This window comes from Oncorhynchus nerka, linkage group LG10 (genome assembly GCF_034236695.1).
Source record: "Oncorhynchus nerka isolate Pitt River linkage group LG10, Oner_Uvic_2.0, whole genome shotgun sequence".
Taxonomy (NCBI): domain Eukaryota; kingdom Metazoa; phylum Chordata; class Actinopteri; order Salmoniformes; family Salmonidae; genus Oncorhynchus; species Oncorhynchus nerka.
In genome coordinates this window covers 64,475,810-64,494,651 of record NC_088405.1, presented here as the reverse complement: position 1 = coordinate 64,494,651, position 18,842 = coordinate 64,475,810, and the positions used below count along the sequence as shown (strand labels likewise).

The 18,842-nt window shown below is 41.3% G+C and overlaps 1 protein-coding gene across 2 annotated transcripts in view; it reads right to left on the bottom strand.

The window, feature by feature from the left end:
* The window catches only part of LOC115135834 (phospholipase D2-like), a 42,545-nt gene that overhangs the window by 10,515 nt on the left and 13,188 nt on the right, over nt 1-18,842 (bottom strand). For both annotated transcript variants that reach the window (XM_029670956.2, XM_029670957.2), the window contains exons 16-21: nt 13,959-14,075; nt 13,752-13,856; nt 12,995-13,083; nt 12,636-12,749; nt 4,043-4,089; nt 2,304-2,438 (exon numbers count right to left, since the gene is read on the bottom strand). In XM_029670956.2, the coding sequence (XP_029526816.1) occupies nt 2,304-2,438; nt 4,043-4,089; nt 12,636-12,749; nt 12,995-13,083; nt 13,752-13,856; nt 13,959-14,075 (607 nt within the window). The remainder of the gene's footprint in view (nt 1-2,303; nt 2,439-4,042; nt 4,090-12,635; nt 12,750-12,994; nt 13,084-13,751; nt 13,857-13,958; nt 14,076-18,842) is intronic.

Here is an 18,842-nt window from a genome sequence, read left to right as displayed (position 1 = left end):
TCTTTCTCTCTCTGCTGTGTGTGAGCATCTTGCTAGCTGTCACTCAAATGGTGAGGGGCTGAAGAAAGCTCATTGGCTGAAATTCGAATGGCTAGGGGACTGGCTCACATGGGGGAAAATGATTCAGCACAGCTTCCAGAAACAATTGCTATAATCTGCACAGAATCTCAAACAGCACTGATCACATCCACTATGTACTTTTAATGTAATAACTTCAACTGCAATCCAGGTCATTTGGTGGTGCTATTAGATGAAGCAGAGTGATAATACATAAAGTTATTGTATAAATACAAAATATATGACACTGATTTCCAATTTGAACTTTATTGTGCTTTTAAAATGGTTGAAAGTGCAGTGATAACACATTTATATGACAACTAAACCAAAAATCTGACATTGTTTTTCCATTGGATTTGGTAGTGCTTTTTTTTAGATGGTTGAATGCATATAGTGACAAAGGTACATTGGGAATTAAACATACTTCTGGTTGTCTTTTTGAGTGGGTTGATAAAAGGTTGAAATCGCATTGATCAACAACTCCACCTAATATCAACAAATGTCCACGTTGAAATGACGTGGTTGTTCCAGTGCATATGCGTTACGAGTCCCAAGTTTGGGGAAGCTAATTTTCACCATAAAAATGCACCTTTATAATAAAGCATTCCATGCATCATCACATTTGCAGACTTATGTAAGATGGCCTACTATTCCTAATGTGATGAGCAGATTGGATAGTCATAATTTAGCCAAATAATATAACTCAAACACTGTTCGCAAAAAGACTGTTCAAAGCAGCGTGTGGTGGAATAGGCCTAGCCTAGGGTATATTTAAGTAATAAGGCCCGAGGAGGTGTAGTATATGGCCAATATACCACGTTTAAGGCCTGTTCTTAGGCACAACGCAAAACCGAGTGCCTGGGTACAGACCTTAGCCGTGGTATATTGGCCCTATAACGCCCAAGATGCCTTATTGCTATTATACACTGGTTACCAACGTAATTAGAGCAGTAAAAAGAAAATGTTTTGTCATACCCGTTGTGTACGGTCTGATATACCACGGCTGTCAGCCAAATCAGCATTCAGGGCTCAAACCACCCAGTTTATAATAGATATATTTCTTACCCTTTCTTTTCACAGAAAAAATGTGGCCTTTTATAAACGAATTTCATGCAAATCTACTATACTTTATTTGACTGGAGACATAAGTATAATCTTTTAAAATACAATAATCTGCTAACTGACAAATAGATCAATAAAAATGATGTTGTCTGCAACGTTCTAATAGGCCAACAAAAAGGAGAGACCCAAATACTGTCCAAAAACAAAGTGCCACTAACCCAATGATAAAGACAGTGAATATGCGCACTCACTGGGGATATGGCCGATGCTACGCTGCTGCCAATAAGATAGGCTAATGTTCGCTCAATTAAGTTGTGAATTTGTATAACTAAAAGACAGATTTGAGTATTTTCATTGTCTTCTCTTTACAGGAATAGCCATTTGTTTTCCAAACTATGTTTTCCCACAATTGTAATTTGAAATATTGCGATATGCCTGGCTGGGCTTCTCGTTCACTGACATTCGCAATTCAACAATCATCTATTTGGTACTTGCCAAATGCGCTGCCCAAATTAGAGGCCCTTCCGACAGGCTATGCGATTTAAAACAACAACAACAGCTTTTTATTTTTAAGAAGCTCATGATTCTCCGATCCTCCAAAATCATCCTTACTGGTGTACTAGCCTTTTTTGAATGATTCTATTTATTTATGTATAGAGAGGAGTAGGCTAAATAGGCTATATAATTTTGGCAATTTAATTCAATTTACTTTAGGGGAAGCTTAGCTTAGCAGTGGGATGCCAGATGAAGAGTTTCAGTGGGTGGTACCAAAAGGGAGGGACATTACACCATGTGAAGTGTATGTGTATAAACATCCTACTACAAACCATAACATATTGTATAATGATATCATTAAAGATCGCATTAATCTTTAATGAGGGTGGTGCCTTTTAAGTTCCCCTCCCTCACCCTCCCCTTAAGTCCAGGATGGATGTATATATAGCAGCATGTTTTTTCATCTTGTGATTATTATGCAGAGGCAGTAATTAGCAGCCTGTGATTGATCCCAGCAATGAGTCACAGCCAGCATTGGAAATGGCACCCTAACCCCTATTTAGAACACTCATTTTGTCAAGAGCAAAATGACTTCATTATATAAGGAATAAGGTGCCATTCCAGACACAATTATGTGTCATCCCATCTCTGAATCTGTCTCAAGTATTGCTGTGATGATGGTGACTCACCGATGATGTAGCGGCGGTCATCAGCTATGAGGGTCTTGCTGTGTACGTAGATGAGCTCTGTGACCAGGGACTGGGAGATCTGGGAGTGCGTGCGCAGGCCACACAGGGTGATGTACTTGCTCCACTGGTTCTCAACTGGGGGGAGGGGGACACACTGGTTGGTTGGCACACTGGCATAGAGCTGAAGCCAATGAAAAAATGAACGCTAAGGAAACGGGAGCACAATTTAAACATGAGAAGACACATGGCATTATCGGAAAAAAGGATGAACTGATTAAGTATGAGGAGAATGGAGAACTATACTATAGTTAGTATAGATAGTAAAGGCAGATGTACAAAAAGAATGTGGTCACCCCTTCAAAATGAGTAGAATCCACTATTTTAGCCACACCTGTTGCTGACAGGTGTATAAAAATCAAGCACACAACTATGCAATCTCCATAGACAAACTTTGGCAGTAAAATGGCCCATGCTGAAGAGCTCAGTGCCTTTCAATGTTGCACCGTCATAGAATACCCCTTTTCAACAAGTCAGTTCGTCAAATTTCTGCCCTGCTAGAGCTGCCCCGGTCAACTGTAAGTGCTGTTATTGTGCAATGGAAATGTCTAGGAGCAACAACGGCTCAGCCGTGAAGTGGTAGGCCACACAAGGTCACAGAACGGAACTGCCGAGTGCTGAAGCGCGTAAAAATTGTCTGCATTCGGTTGCAACACTTACTACCGCGTTCCAAACTGCCTCTGGAAGCAACGTCAGCACAAAAACTGTTCGTCGGGAGCTTCATGAAATGGGTTTCCATGGCCAAGCAGCCGCAAACAAGCCTAAGATCACCATGCACAATGCCGAGCGTCGGCTTGAGTGGTGTAAAGCTCATCGCCAATGGACTGGAGGAGTGGAAACACGTTCTCTGGAGTGATGAATCACAATGCACCATATGGCAGTCCGATGGATGACTCTGGGTTTGGCGGATGCCAGGAGAACGCTACCTGCCCGAATGCATAGTGCCAACTGTAAAGTTTGGTGCAGGAGGAATAATGAAAAATCTAGACCAGGTGTGGGCAATTCCAGTCCTCGGTGTCACAGTTTTACCCTAGCTAATACACGTGACTCCAATAATCACCTAATCATGATCTTCAGGTTAAAATGCAATTTGATTAATCAGCTGTGTTTGCTAGGGATGGAGAAAAAGTGTGACACCAATCAGGCCCTCGAGGACTGGAGTTGCCCACCCCTGATCTAGACAATTCTGTGCTTCCAACTTTTTGGCAACAGTTTGGGGAAGACCCTTTCCTGTTTCAGCATGACAATGCTGTCCATATAGAAATGGTTTTGTTGTGACCGGTGTGGAAGAACTTGACTGGCCTACACAGACTTCAACCCCATCGAACACCTTTGGGATGAATTGGAACGCCGACTGCGAGCTTAACATCAGTGCCCGACCTCACTAATGCTCTTGTAGCTGAATGGAAGCAAGTCCCCGCAGCAATGTTCCAACATTTAGTGGAAAGCCTTCCCAGAAGAGTGGAAGCTGCTATAGCAGCAAAGGGGGGGACCAACTTCATATTAATGCCCATGATTTTGGAATGAGATGTTCGACGAGCAGGTGTCCACATACTTTTGGCCATGTAGTTTACCTATGAGTCTTCAGTTAGCGGGAGGATAAGCCAAACATAAGAGAAAAAGACAAGCAGAAATCTTATCAGAGATGACAGATATTAGGTTGAATTTAAAAGAAAACTCACGTTCTCTCAATCTCATCAGTATGGAGTACTCTCCACGGCACATGGTCCTGTGACAAATACATATTACTTATAGCATCAAATCAACAATCTCAGTTGTCTAAAAAACAAAATCACTACAAAATGTTTTAACATCATACAGTATGACATAAGTGATTGTGTCTTAGTGCCTATACAGTAAAACAAAATTGGTTATGTGAAAGTTCCCAGAACATTAGTTAGGTCTCTGCAATGTTCTCATAACACAAAACTGATGACTATAGAATGTGTATAAAATGTTTGCCTGATGTTGCAAGAACGTTCTTAGAACACATTTACAGTCAGGTGAAAACATTGTGGGGACATCACAAAATATATGTTACCAAAACACAAAATCTTTCCAGCTGTGTGGCTGATTCTACAATGTTTCTTTTATGGTACAAAAAAAAATATTCACCTGATGTTGCAAGAATGTTCCTAGCACACATTTCATCTGTTCTTTAAAGGCTCCCAGAATATTTATTTAGGTTGTGGTAACATGACACGAGATAGCATTTTGGGAACTGTCCAGTTGTGATAACATTCAGAAAATGTTTGTATCAGAGTGCACAAAACATTCCATTTTTGGTGCAAGAATGTTGACAGAACATCCGTTTCTGGGTTCTTTAAACGGTTCCCAGAACATTTAATTAGGTTGTGTGGGGACAGTACAATGTGGGTACATTACAAGAGATACATTCCTAAAACACAAAATATGCTCAGTTGTGATGACATTCATACAATGTTTAAATTGGGTTGCACAGAAAAATCCTAGAATGTTGTAAAAAATGTTGAAAGAACACCTGGTCTAAGGTCTTTAGTTTCCCAGAACATTTAATTAAGTTATGGGAGTTGTCTGGGATGTTGGAAGAATATTCTTGTAATTTTCATATAGGTTGCACAGGACATTCCCACAATGTTGCACAATTTCCCAAAAAGTATGTTTTTATGACATTCATATTGTATTTGTTTAAAGTTTAAAATAATAGTCCATTGATGATCACAAATGCATTTACCTCTTGGGAGGTTCACAGGACGTTTCAAGAACATTTAGAAAATGTTGTATTTAAGTTTTACCTACTATTACAACAACATTCTCAGCATACAAATATGTACCTCCTTAAAGCATAAGAAAGTGTTATAAATTGATTTGCATTTTAAATGAGGTAAATAAGTATTTGACCCTCTCTCAATCAGAAAGATTTCTGGCTCCCAGGTGTCTTTTATACAGGTAACGAGCTGAGATTAGGAGCACACTCTTAAAGGGAGTGCTCCTAATCTCAGTTTGTTACCTGTATAAAAGACACCCGTCCACAGAAGCAATCAATCAATCAGATTCCAAACTCTCCACCATGGCCAAGGCCAAAGAGCTCTCAGAGGATGTCAGGGACAAGATTGTAGACCTACACAAGGCTGGAATGGGCTACAAGACCATCGCCAAGCAGCTTGGTGAGAAGGTGACAACAGTTGGTGCGATTATTCGCAAATGGAAGAAACACAAAAGAACTGTCAATCTCCCTCGGCCTGGGGCTCCATGCAAGATCTCACCTCGTGGAGTTGCAATGTTCATGAGAACGGTGAGGAATCAGCCCAGAACTACACGGGAGGATCTTGTCAATGATCTCAAGGCAGCTGGGACCATAGTCACCAAGAAAACAATAGGTAACACACTACGCCGTGAAGGACTGAAATCCTGCAGCGCCCGCAAGGTCCCCCTGCTCAAGAAAGCACATATACAGTGGGGCAAAAAAATATTTAGTCAGCCACCAATTGTGCAAGTTCTCCCACTTAAAAAGATGAGGCCTGTAATTTTCATCATAGGTACACTTCAACTATGACAGATAAAATGAGAAAACAAAATCCAGAAAATCACATTGTAGGATTTTTAAGTACCTAAACGGAAGGGGAGGAGTGAGTAGTTTACCACATCAGTCACTGGCTTTATTATTAATAAGTGCATCAATGATGTCACGTGTGCTCACACTCCGTCCTCTATGTCACCAGCCTGCTCGTTATGGCACACACTTGTCACCATCGTTATGCGCCATCAGACTCACCTGGACTCCATCACTTCCTGATTACCTTCCCTATAGATGTCACTCCCTTTGGTTCCTCCCCCAGGCATTATTGTTTCTGTGTTATGTCTGTGCATTGTTCGTGGTTCTTATTTTGTATTATGTTGTGTTTATTTACTAAAACACTCACTCCCTGAACTTGCTTCCCGACTAAGGGAAGCATCAGGGAGTGGTGTTTTTTTATTATTATTTTTTGGTGGGAATGACGTCGGGTCCGGGAGCCGCCACAGGCTCCCCTGCCTCGGGCCGGCCCGCTGGGCTCCCCTGCTTCCTCCAGATCACCAGGCTCCTCTGCCTCAGTCGATCTGTCAGGTTCCCCCACATCAGCAGGGGTGACCGGTCCACTCCTGATCCCCGGGATCGTCCCTTTGGTCGGCGTCCTGCGGCTGGAGCCGTGCATCGGGAAGGGGGTACTGTCACATGTTCTCCCTCTCCGGCCACTAGGTCACCAGTCTGCTCGTTATGGCGCACACCTGTCACCATCATCACGCACACCTGCGCGTCATCAGACTCACCTGGACTTCGTCACTTCCCTATATATGTCACTCCCTTTGGTTCCTTCCCCAGGTGTTATTGTTTCTGTGTTATGTCTGTGCGTTTTTAGTGTTTATTTTGTATTATGTGTTTATTTATTTTAAAAATACTCACTAACTTGCTTTCCAACTCTCAGCTCACATCGTTACAGATGGTGTTGTCCCCACAGTGAATGTACGTACATATCCCAACCAGAAGCTATGGATTAAAGGCAACATCCACAATGAGCGGGACACAAATCCAGATGTTTATAAGAAATCTCGCTACGACCTCCAACGAGTCAAACAGGCAAAGCGTCAATACAGGACTAAGATTGAATCTCACTATGCCGGCTCTGATGCTCGTCAGATGTGGCAGGGCTTGCAAACTATCACAGATTAAAAAGGGAAACCCAGCCATGTGCTGCCCAGTAACATGAGCCTACCAGACAAGCTAAATTCCTTCTACAGTGCTTCGTCCTTAAAGTTGCAGCGTACTGCAGCATAGTTTGCGTGGTGCCACAGAATTCTATGGCAAGTTATTTAAGTGACAACCACTGGTACCATTAATGCTTGTTAGTGCTAGTTTGACCACCAGAGGGCATCTTTGAGAAGCATTTGATAGCCTTCAATAGTGGCTGTACTAGAGAATTTTAAAACTATTTTAAATTAGTATATGGGACGGATTTTAAGAAATCTAGCTTAATTCATTTGATTAATATTATGGAGTTTCTATTCTAAAGAAAAATGAAAAAAACTCTGTGGAACGGAAAATATGGCGCTGTATAACATGACGGTCGGGAGTAGGCTACAGTACTTGGCTATTTAGCTAAAGAATCTCCGTGTCGTGCGGGTACACGGGAGACCGGGGTTCAATTACCCGATGGGGAGGAAGGAGTAGGCTGTCCTTGTAAATAAGAATTTGTTCTTAACTGACTTGCCTAGGTAGATAAAAGGTTACACTAAGAGCATAACATTTCTACACCCTAATTGTAGTCTAACCAAGACCCAAATGGAAATTCAGTCAAAATAAAAAATCTCATTGATTTATCAAGACCAGTCCCCATGCTTTTCTCAGAGCAGCACAAAACGGTGCTAAAATAGTTGTATCCTATTGCTTCTAACTTCAATAGGCTCTTTAAATAAATAAGACCTACACCACTATTAACAGCACATTACTCAACACTAGTGAGACTCATGTCGCTAACGGTAGGACTACAGTATATCGAAAAATAAATATGACGTGACTCTCCGCCATATAGAGGATTGGAGGATATTTATGTAATTCAGTGATATTTAGTCCCATAGTAATTTGTTATGGATCCCATAACTAAATAAACATTGGCATTTTGAAAGAGTATTTTTATCATTATTTTATTAACGAAAGCATAAAGATGCCATTATTAGTTACATTGTTTTAGTTTGAACGTGCAGACTGGCGTTAAGAACAGCTGGAACGTTTCCCTAGTCAGCGCCATTATTAGTGTTGCTCTGTGCTACCCAGTGTGGTGGAGTGGTCTGGTCTGAAGAAATGAAGTGGTGATGCAGGGTACCATACTAAACCACAAATGACCGCTAAATACCGCAGCATAATCTCAAAACTTTGTGGAGCAACCACTGTATGCTCGCTTTGAGTCTATACCTACATGTTTCAAGCAGACCACCATAGTCCCTGTGCCCAAGAACGCCAAGGTATCGCCCCACAGCGCTCATATCTGTAGCCATGAAATGCTTTGAAAGGCTCACATCAACATCCTGGACCCACTTCAATTCGAATACCACCCCAACAGATCCACAGTCTATGCAATCTCTATAGCACTCCACACTGCCCTCTCCCACCTGGACAAGAGAAATACCTATGTGAGAATGCTGTTCATTGACTTCTGCACTGTTGCTACTCTCTCTAGGAGTGGCCATCCTGCCATCCTGACTACAAGAGCACAGCGCAGAATGCTCAATGAGGTTAAGAAGACTCCTAGAGTGTCAGCTAAAGACTTACAGAAATCTCTGGAACATGCTAACATCTCCGTTGACGAGTCTACGCTAGGTAAAACACTAAACAAGAATGGTGTTCATGGGAGGACACCACGGAAGAAGCCACTGCTGTCCAAAAAAACATTCTGAAGTTTGCAAAAGTGCACCTGGATGTTTCACAGTGCTACTGGCAAAATATTCTGTGGACAGATGAAACTAAAGTTGAGTTGTTTGGAAGGAACACACAACAGTATGTGTGAAGAAAAAAAGGCACAGCACACAAACATCAAAACTTAATCCCAACTGTAAAGTATGGTGGAGGGAGCATCATGGTTTGGGGCTGCTTTGCTGCCTCAGAGCCTGGACAGCTTGCTATCGTCGACGGAAAAATGAATTCCCAAGTTTACGAAGATGTTTTGCAGGAGAATGTAAGGCTCTCTGTCCGCCAATTGAAGCTCAACAAAAATTGGGGGATGCAACTGGACAACAACACAAAACACAGAAGTAAATCAACAACAGAATGGCTTCAACAGAAGAAAATACGCCTTCTGGAGTGGCCCAGTCAGAGTCCTGACCTCAACCCAATTGAGATGTGGCATGACCTCAAGAGAGCAGTTCACACCAAACATCCCAAGAATGCTGAACTGAAACAGTTTTGTAACGAGGAATGGTCCAAAATTCCTTCTGACCATTGTGCAGGTTTGACCCGAAACTACAGAAAACGTTTGGTTGAGGTTATTGCTGCCAAAGGAGGGTCAACCAGTTATTGAATCCAAGGGTTCACATACTTTTCCACTTTGCACTGTGAATGTTTACACGGTGTGTTCAATAAAGACATGAAAACGTATAATTGTTTGTGTTATTAGTTCAAGCAGACTGTGTCTATTATTGTGACCTAGATGAAGATCAGATCAAATCTTATTATCAATTCATGTAGAACTCCAGGTATTTCCAAAGAGTTCACATACTTTTTCTTGCCACGGTGTGTGTTGTGATAATTGGGTTGTTTGCTCTATAATCTGTTAATTCATGTCTTCCGACCGTGATCTAAAGGTCGAGACAATAAGAAGACACTGTAGCAGAATTCAACTACACCTTTGTTTTAACACAAAAACGGATAGCAACCTCTGTCCACAAAGCATATTTCATGTACAGTAACAGACAGTTAGATGACCTACAGCATGGTCAAGCAAGTTAATGTTTCCAACATTTTCGGACCACTAAACAACTATTGATTTATAACCACAGAGAGTTACCGCAAGACGGAAAGAAAACAGGAACTGCCTCCAATATTCCAGCACCATTTGAACATCATCAAATCACCTCTGCTTAGTCTAATACAGTGACAACTAAAAAGAAACCAAAAACAATTTAGTCCAATCAACGTAAGCTAAATATGATGTGGCTCGTCCATGGTTCTGATTTCTGTGTGCGTGTGAGTTTGTGCAAGTACAAAAACATGTTGACACCCTACTTGTAGAGAAACGCCAATGGATGATGGCTTCCACTCTTATGTTGAAGAAACAGTCTATCACTCTGTCATATAGTACACACTTTTAGTTTTTGTTGTCCTAGGCTATCTGGTGAAGGGTTCTGACTTCCAAAATTGAAAATATGAAATATCCTTATTCATGTCACTGAGGGAGAGAGGGGAATGAAGAACGTTTACATTCAGTCAGAATATGTTATTGTTAGACATCAGGGATCCTATGGGGAGGAGTGAGGAATTTGGGGCCGAGGTCAGGTCAGATGAGGTGAGGAAGAACAGATATCAAAGTTCTGTCTAGCAACAGAGGTGTATTGGCTGTTCAGAGGTGTAAGGAGGAGATTCAGGAGGAAGGGTTAAATATCAGTGCTTGTTTGAATATGTCTTTGTCTTTGTTGTTTTTACTGTGTTTATTTAGACCCTAACACTGGCAAAAATGCTTGCTTGCTAGCCTAACTTCCATTCATGGTCAATATTAGCTAGTCAACATTAGCCATCTACATCGAGCTACAAATTGAACTTCTATCCTCTCAGGCCAGGGGCACAACAATGTATGAATTAATGGTTGGATCAGAATTGCAGTTATAATCATTGGTCAATACGGAGAATTAAGTAAAACTACACATCCAAATCCCCATCTCCATCCATGGCTAATTTAGGAAAGGGACCATTTTATCTAGCTGGCTAGCCACCGGAGGACAACAACACAACAAGATTCAACAATTCAAGTTCAGTCAATGACATATGCTCAGTGACGCCAAGTCCAAGCTGGCTTCCCTTGACACTTTTTTTTCAGTACGCCAGGACCATTCACTTTTTTTTGTCAAAAGGAAGCCAGATACTCACTGGCTTCCCTTGCCTTCAATGTCATACTCGTTTGGACCAGACAGCATCAGAGAGAGACAGAGGGGCACAGTTTCGCTCACTTGGATGCTTTCTAGTGAGATACATTCAGCCTCTTGCAAAATGAAGGAAAATTATGAAACACACAGAGATTTTTTTTTTATTATTTACCCATTTAAAAAAAAAATATTGGTACATTTTGGGGGGGGGCTTGCCTTGGCATCCATGGATACATGCCATTGCCTACAATATAGTCCTCAAATGCGAATTGCCATAAAATCTGGAGAGAAACATAATGGGGATGTATTCAAATCGGCTTTAAGGAGCTACACATTTGCATGCTGAGCATGTTGTGGTAATATTAGATAAAACTTAAATATACAATTTTATAAATGTTCTTGAAATGTCCTGCAGACCTCCAAGAGGTAAATGTATATTGTGTGAACAATGGAATATTATGTTAAACCTTAACAAAATAAGCTATGAACGTCATAAAAACTGACTTATTTGGACATTTTGGAACATTGTGGGAATGTTCTGTGTAACCTTCGTGAATATCAAAATAATTTTCTTGCAACATCCCAGACAACTCACATAACTTAATGAAATGTTCTGGGAACCTTCAAAGAACTTAGACCAGGTGTTCTGTCAACATTAAGGCAATGTCCTGTGCACCCTAAAATAAACATTGTACAATCATCCACACAACTGGCCAGTTGTTTGTGTTTTGGAAACATATATTTTGGGATGTCCCCACCAGACTGTTCCCACAACCTAATGAAAGAACAGACAAAATGTATTCTGGGAACGTTTTTGCAACATCAGGTGAATGTTTTATACAAGTATTGTACACTGAGTATACAAAACATTAAGAACGCCTTCCTATTATTGAGTTGCACCCCTCTCCCCCCCACCGTTGATACACATGGAAAACTGTTGTGTGAAAAACAAAAAACCCAGCAGCGTTGCAGTTCTTGACACAAACTGGTGCGCCTGGCATCTACTACCATATCCCTTTCAAAAGGCACTTAAAATCTTTTGTTTTACCCATTCACCCTCTGAATGGCACACATACACAATCCATGTCTCAATTGTCTCAAGGCTCAAACATTCTTCTTCAATCTGTCTCCTCCCCTTCATTACACTGATTGAAGTGGATTTAACAAGTGACATCAATAAGGAATCATAGCTTTCACCTGGCCAGTCTATACCATGGAAAGAGCAGGTGTTCATAATGTTTTGGACACTCAGTGTATAATCTTCAGCACAACTGGACAGTTTTTGTCTAATGAGAACATTTGCCGCAACCTAACGAATGTCACAGAACCAATTTTGTTTGCTGGGAAAACATGACTGGTACATTGTGTTATTACATTACCTGGAAACCTAATGAGAACGTTTAGGGGACTGTTCTGTGGTGGCTGTTACAGATGTTGTGCACAATATTTTAGTGAATGTTAGAACATATCAAGGATATTTCATGACATTTTTTTGGGGGAAAATGTTACCATCCTAATATTAGATAAAACCCTAACTACAACTTAATGGGAATCTTAGCTAATGTTCTGGAAATGTTCCCAGTTTTCTGGGTACAGTGTGTGTGTGTGTGTGTGTGTGTGTGTGTGTGTGTGTGTGTGTGTGTGTGTGTGTGTGAATGTGCATGAAGGCCCATAAGGGAGGGTTCTGACCTGTAAGTGAAGTGTAGTATAGCTTGGATGGCATTCCCACCTCCCTCACTGATGTCTCCTTCAAACCCAGGCAGCAGGGGCACCACCACAAACACCCTGTATTTCTTCTGCTCACTGAGGAACAACAAGAGAGTTATGGAATGGGGTAGCAAAGGAGAGAGTTATATAGAAAGAAACTATTGGCAACAATGTATTTGTAACATAAAAAATATTGAATCATGATCATTTAACTTGACTTATAGAAACAGATAATCAACAGACAAACATGTATAAAACAGTCCAGTAATATCATGTTATACAGTAAACCAAGCTGTGTGTTGACAGATTCAACTCAGACAGACATGGTGGTAGAACCACACCTGTGTGCACGTAGGATCCTCTTCACGATCGCGTCACCAATGCCATTGTGCACGTTCTTCCCGTCAGCACAGCTGATGAAGAACTGGTTCTGAGAGCAGAGAGGTAGAGAGAGGGACAGATGGAATCTCTGTCAGAGCCGTGCATATATGGCTCTGGTCTCTGTTTGATGCTGTGGGGTGTGATGGGTAGGGAGCTGGACTTGTGACCAGGAAGGGACATTGCTGTTAAAGCATTCAGACTTCAAGCTGCTCACATAGAACAGCAAATAAAACCCACATGACACTGTTAGAGAGACAGGAATAGGCAGGGATCGGGAAATAAAGCAAGGTTGGGAGAAAATACATCTTTCTAACCCTTGTGTCCCATTATTAAAACAACCATTTCCAGTTAAAAGAGATATGGAAACAATGCATATTTATCATTGGACTATTCATCTCATTTGAAAATCTATGCTTTCAATTGGACTTGATAGTACTAGGATCATGTGGACTGTGGAGGCACATGAGGGTGGTCATTATCTCAACCTTGAGCTGTTGACTTCAGTACAGAGACACAGTCACAAGACTGTGGGGGAGGCCAGGGCACTGTCTGGCATAACAAAAAACAACCTTGTCCCCTGGTTGATTTCTACCTGCAGCAAGCAAACAGGTAGAGAGGATGGATACGGCATAGAAGTAGTGTGGTTATGAGTCTGGTAAATGAGTGCAATGAAATAATGTGTATGTAATGTACGTAATGTGCTGGTAGCAGAGTTACCTCGATGTAGATGTAGTGTTCGCTGTTCTCGATGGTATGAATGTAGGCATTGAGGATAGAGCTCTCACAAGTGCCGGCTGACCAGCGATCCACAGAACGCAACACCTGAGAGAAAGAGAGGAGAATAATGAAAATAAATGAACAATTGGTGGTAAAAAGACAGGCATTTCTCTGTGAGCTTGTATGTGTCTGGGTGAGCATGTGTACCTGCACAGAGGCCTTCCCGGAGCCAGGCACAGTGAATGGCAGTGTATCAGCAGTACTGTGAGACTTGGGCAGAAGGCAAGGGAAGAACTTGCCTCGGATGTTCTTGTACTTAAAGATCTGCAGGCAGACAAAGCAAAGACAATAAGAGCCAGATGTCTCTCTCACATAACCCTAGAGGCTCTTTTCGGCTGGCGCTAAGGAGGCGCAAGTGTTAAACGCACGTTAGTTTGCAATCTCGTCATTTAAAAACTCTCGCACTGGCATTTTCCACCACTTACTCCAGGTTCCGCAATTTACCTGTCTAAAATCAGGTGGGAGGGGTGACAATATGAGGTGTGTCCATAAAGACAAGCTAAAAGTCACCATTTCATGCAGCACCAAAGGGAGGTTTTAAGACCCACCAAAAGACAGGTCTTAAAGGTAATGCCGTTGGAAATGGCATGGATTTTGAGAGCGGAAGCGCAGCCTATCCAGCCCTGACACAGCCGGTGAATCTCGTATTTAGAAACATCAAACAATTACTGGTTTCCCCCCATTTTGTAGACATAGCCTATCTAAAACAATTTTTTGGGGGGTGGTGGGGAATTTGACTCTAATGATTAACTCTTTTAAAGCCTTATCAACGGTGAATTTAAATCTTGCTAATTGACAAAGTTTGGCATGTCCATGGTTCAGACATAATGCAATTTACAGAAGGCCTAGCTAGCCCCTATATCAGTGTGAATCAGTGATGTGCGGTCAGGGGAGGCAGTGCTTACCCTGTGACAATCTAATAAAAAAGCTGTTATGAAAAGCCAAATAAAAAACAATTCAATGTTATGTTTTTTTCTCAATGGTTCTGGTGTTTTTTTATGCTCAAAATCAAAATATTTGGCTAAAATGCATCAAAACCTCAGGAACGGAGCCATGGTACTCATGCCTTTCTTTCCAGCCATTGAAATCCATTGAAATCCTTGACCCACACGGCCTTTCCCGACTCCAGTCACTGGTAATTGACAAAACAATCTGTGTAAAAAAGGCCCTTCCAGCAAATCAGCGAGTTTGAATCGACTCTGTCTCCGCCCACTCTAGTTTAGAGTGTTTTTAGTCGTCGACAAAATATGTAAATATGGCTGGAGACCGAGTTTACAGTGTTTTTTTAGTGTTGTGCGTGCATCTGCAATTAAAATCACAAGTCATTTGGATTACCACACATAAAGAAATACCTTCAATGGAAGCAACTGTGTCCGCGTGTGTGTGGTGGTGACAATTAAGACAGTAATGGGCCTCAACATCATGTTCTACCCGGACAGCACTAAAAACAATCAGCATTAATTACCAGCAGGCGAGGGCATTCACAGCAGACTGCTCAGACGAGCTCCGGCTAGCCATTTTTTTACAACCTGACAAATAGACACTACCATACTGCATCATTGCGCCTCAAACTATTTTCCAAGTTGGAGTAATGTAACGGCTGTTTGGAGGGTTCGAGGAGTGGAAAGTCAACTATAATAAAAGTTAAGACCAGACAGAGGCAACATACAGCAAACAATATTTGACTTTATTCATGACAGGCAACCACCATCTCCCCAACTGCTAGCTGTGTATGACTTTTTGTGTCAGTGTGAAAATGGAATCGAAGGAGGCCTCCCCCACGGCCGTGGGCCTGGTGTGTGCATTCAAAATAAAATAACGGACATGGGGTTCTGCTGTGACTTCTACAACGCTGTCACGAGAGGTTCACCAGACGAACGGGCTTTACAAGTAAACATTGGCCTTAATGCATTTTCCCTTGAGGGTTAAGCTACTGTTGAATCATGAGAATAAATCAAATGCATCCAAAGGGATGTTGTATATCAAGCTAGAATTACATTTCAGTCATTTTGATTGTTCATATATAATAAAGGTTCTAACACTTCTATATGTGTGTGTATTTGCGAGCGCGGCACATTGGAAGATTTGTAAATCCATTGTGAAAGGCTATGGAGTTTGCTTTGCGAGTTATTCCGATGAAATCTGTCCATATTGTTATTTTAGTGCCACCTATCAGTTGTAACTGTGGATGCTACATGGCTGAGTTGAGCAGTTTGTAATTTTGTCAGATTATATGAAATATGCCATCAACGGAGGCTGTCACTTGTGTGTCTTGGCTACATTGGTATTTACATTTGGTGAAAATTGTTTGCCAGTTTCAGTTAATAGCATATGTCACTCTGGTTGTTGGAGCCATGTGTTGTATAGTGAACATGGGCTTCATCAAAGTTTATTTGTGAGTAAATCTGGCTTTGATCATTAACAGTGCTCACCCAGCCACCGACCTCACTGCCCGTCACTGGTTCAAAGTGCTATGTTTAACAATATATTTCCATATTGAAGCCATGCAATTGACCCTTTGCTAAGCCCTGCCCCATAATTGTGGGCAACCAATCGCAGTGCTTCAATGGATAGCAACTGTCGTTGAGTCCGACGTCTCAGACAAGCTCACGTTTAAAACGACCATCATGCTTGATTGAGCGAGCTGCTTGTCTTGTAGTAATGTGGTACCTACCTGTATTTCCATAAACCTTTATTTTAGCAATGCATGACATTGAGAAAAATATATATTTCATAACATGTTTTTTTGGTCAATAGGTGCCCAACATAACAAGTGGTGGTGTCAAAGTCACTCATATATAGAGCCTGTTTCGATTCCTGAATTCTGTAACCGTCAGTGTACCTGTGTAATATTGACATAAGCTCAAATACATGTTTTGCAAACATGGTCCTGTTTTATTGGCTGCTTTTCTTTCACTTTGCGGTCCAACTCATCCCAAACCATCTCAATTGGGATGAGTTCATGCAATTGTGGAGGCCAGGTCATCTAATGCAGCACTACATCACTCTCCTTCTTGGTCAAATAGTCCATACACAGCCTGGAGGTGTGTTGGGTCATTGTCCTGTTGAAAACAAATGAGTCTTACTAAGCGCATACCAGATGGGATGGCGTATCGCTGCAGAATGCTGTGGTAGCCATGCTGGTTAAGTGTGCCTTGAATTCTAAATAAATCAGACAGTGTCACCAGCAAAGCACCCCACACCATCACACCTCCTCCTCCATGCTTCACGGTGGAAATCACATATGCGGAGATCATCCGTTCACCTACTCTGCGTCTCACAAAGACACAGCGGTTGGAACCAAAATCTCAAATTTGGAATCATCAGACCAAAAGGACAGATTTCCACCGGTCTAATGTCCATTGCGCGTGTTTCTTGGCCCAAGCAAGTCTCTTCTTATTGGTGTCCTTTAGTAGTGTTTTCTTTGCAGCAATTCGAACATGAAGGCCTGATTTCACGCAGTCTCTTCTGAACAGTTGATGTTGAGATGGGTCTGTTACTTGAACTTTGTGAAGCATTGATTTGGGCTGCAATTTCTGAAGCTGGTAACTCTAATGACCTTATCCTCTGCAGCAGAGCTAACTCTGGGTCTTCCTTTCCTGTGGCGGTTCTCATGAGAGCCAGTTTCATCATAGCGTTTCATTTTCCAGATTGACTGACCTTCATGTCTTATAGTAATGATGGACTGTCGTTTCTCTTTGCTTATTTGAGCTGTTCTTGCCATAATATGGACATGGTCTTTTACCAAATAGGGCCATCTTCTGTATACCACCCCTACCTTGTCACAACACATCTGATTGGCTCAAATGCATTAAGAAGGAAAGATATTCCACAAATTAAACTTAACAAGGCACACCTGTTATTTGAAATGCAATCCATTTAACTACCTCATGAAGCTGGTTGTGAGAATGCCAAGAGTGTACAAAGCTGTCATCAAGGCAAAGGGTGGCTATTTGAAGAATCTTAAATATATTTTCATTTGTTTAAAACTTTTTTGGTTACTACATAATTCCATGTGTTGTGTCATAGTTTTGACATCTTTACTATTATTCTACAATGCATAAAATAGTTGTTTAAAAAAAAAAATGGAATGAGTAGGTGTGTCCAAACTTTTGACTGGTACACACACACACGCACACACATTATTTTAATAGCAGGATACTGTAAAGTTCATTATTCCTCTGAAGAGTATGAATTAGGCTGTTTGAGAAGGTTTGAATCCTAAGCAACCTGCATATACATCGTTTGAAGTAGTATGTCTAGACCAACATAGCTACTGTAGTAGGTCAATGGTAAGTGCTGGAAAACCTTGGTAGAGCATGGGTGGAGTAGGTATTGTGTTGCTCATGTGAATTTCCTTTCTTTTTCAGCTTCAGACCAATGCCTACTTCTCCTTTAACTTAATATGTTTTTAATTCCAATTGTTTTTACACCGGAAGGTGATTTTCTGTTAGAGGTGCACTATGTAGAAATCGCGCCGCCCTTTCCCGGTTGCTAAAATTCTAAGTTTGCCTAATTTCAGTTTGTGACAAAACAAGAAAGTATAGTGTAGAGAATCATTGTACCATCTAAACTGCTGTGAAAAAAAAAGTTTTTCAGCTGTTTGAAGCTGGTGTGCAAACCCGAAAGTAAGACGCAAAAACAAAATGGGAAGCATAGAAATAGCGCACATAGAACATATCTACCGCTTCTTAGACTTGCTTTTAATGAGAATGACAGATCTATAACTAACTTTTATTACATATTGCAGCTTTAAAAAAGGTGCATTATACAACATTTCAACAACGTGAAGAAAGGAAATGAGCTATTTTAACCTTTAAATTTGGTCAAAAGGTATTGGCCTTAATGGCACAGATGGTGTGCTTGCATACCTGCAAGGGTTGCTGATTTAAACCCTGGTCTGCTGCCCTCTAATAGCTCAAATCAGTTATGTTTAGAATTTACCATGGACAGTCAACAGTAATTGTCTGCAGTTTTCAGAAGATGAATAGCTCAATTGACTGTGACAGTCTTACATTGTAAAATGACTCA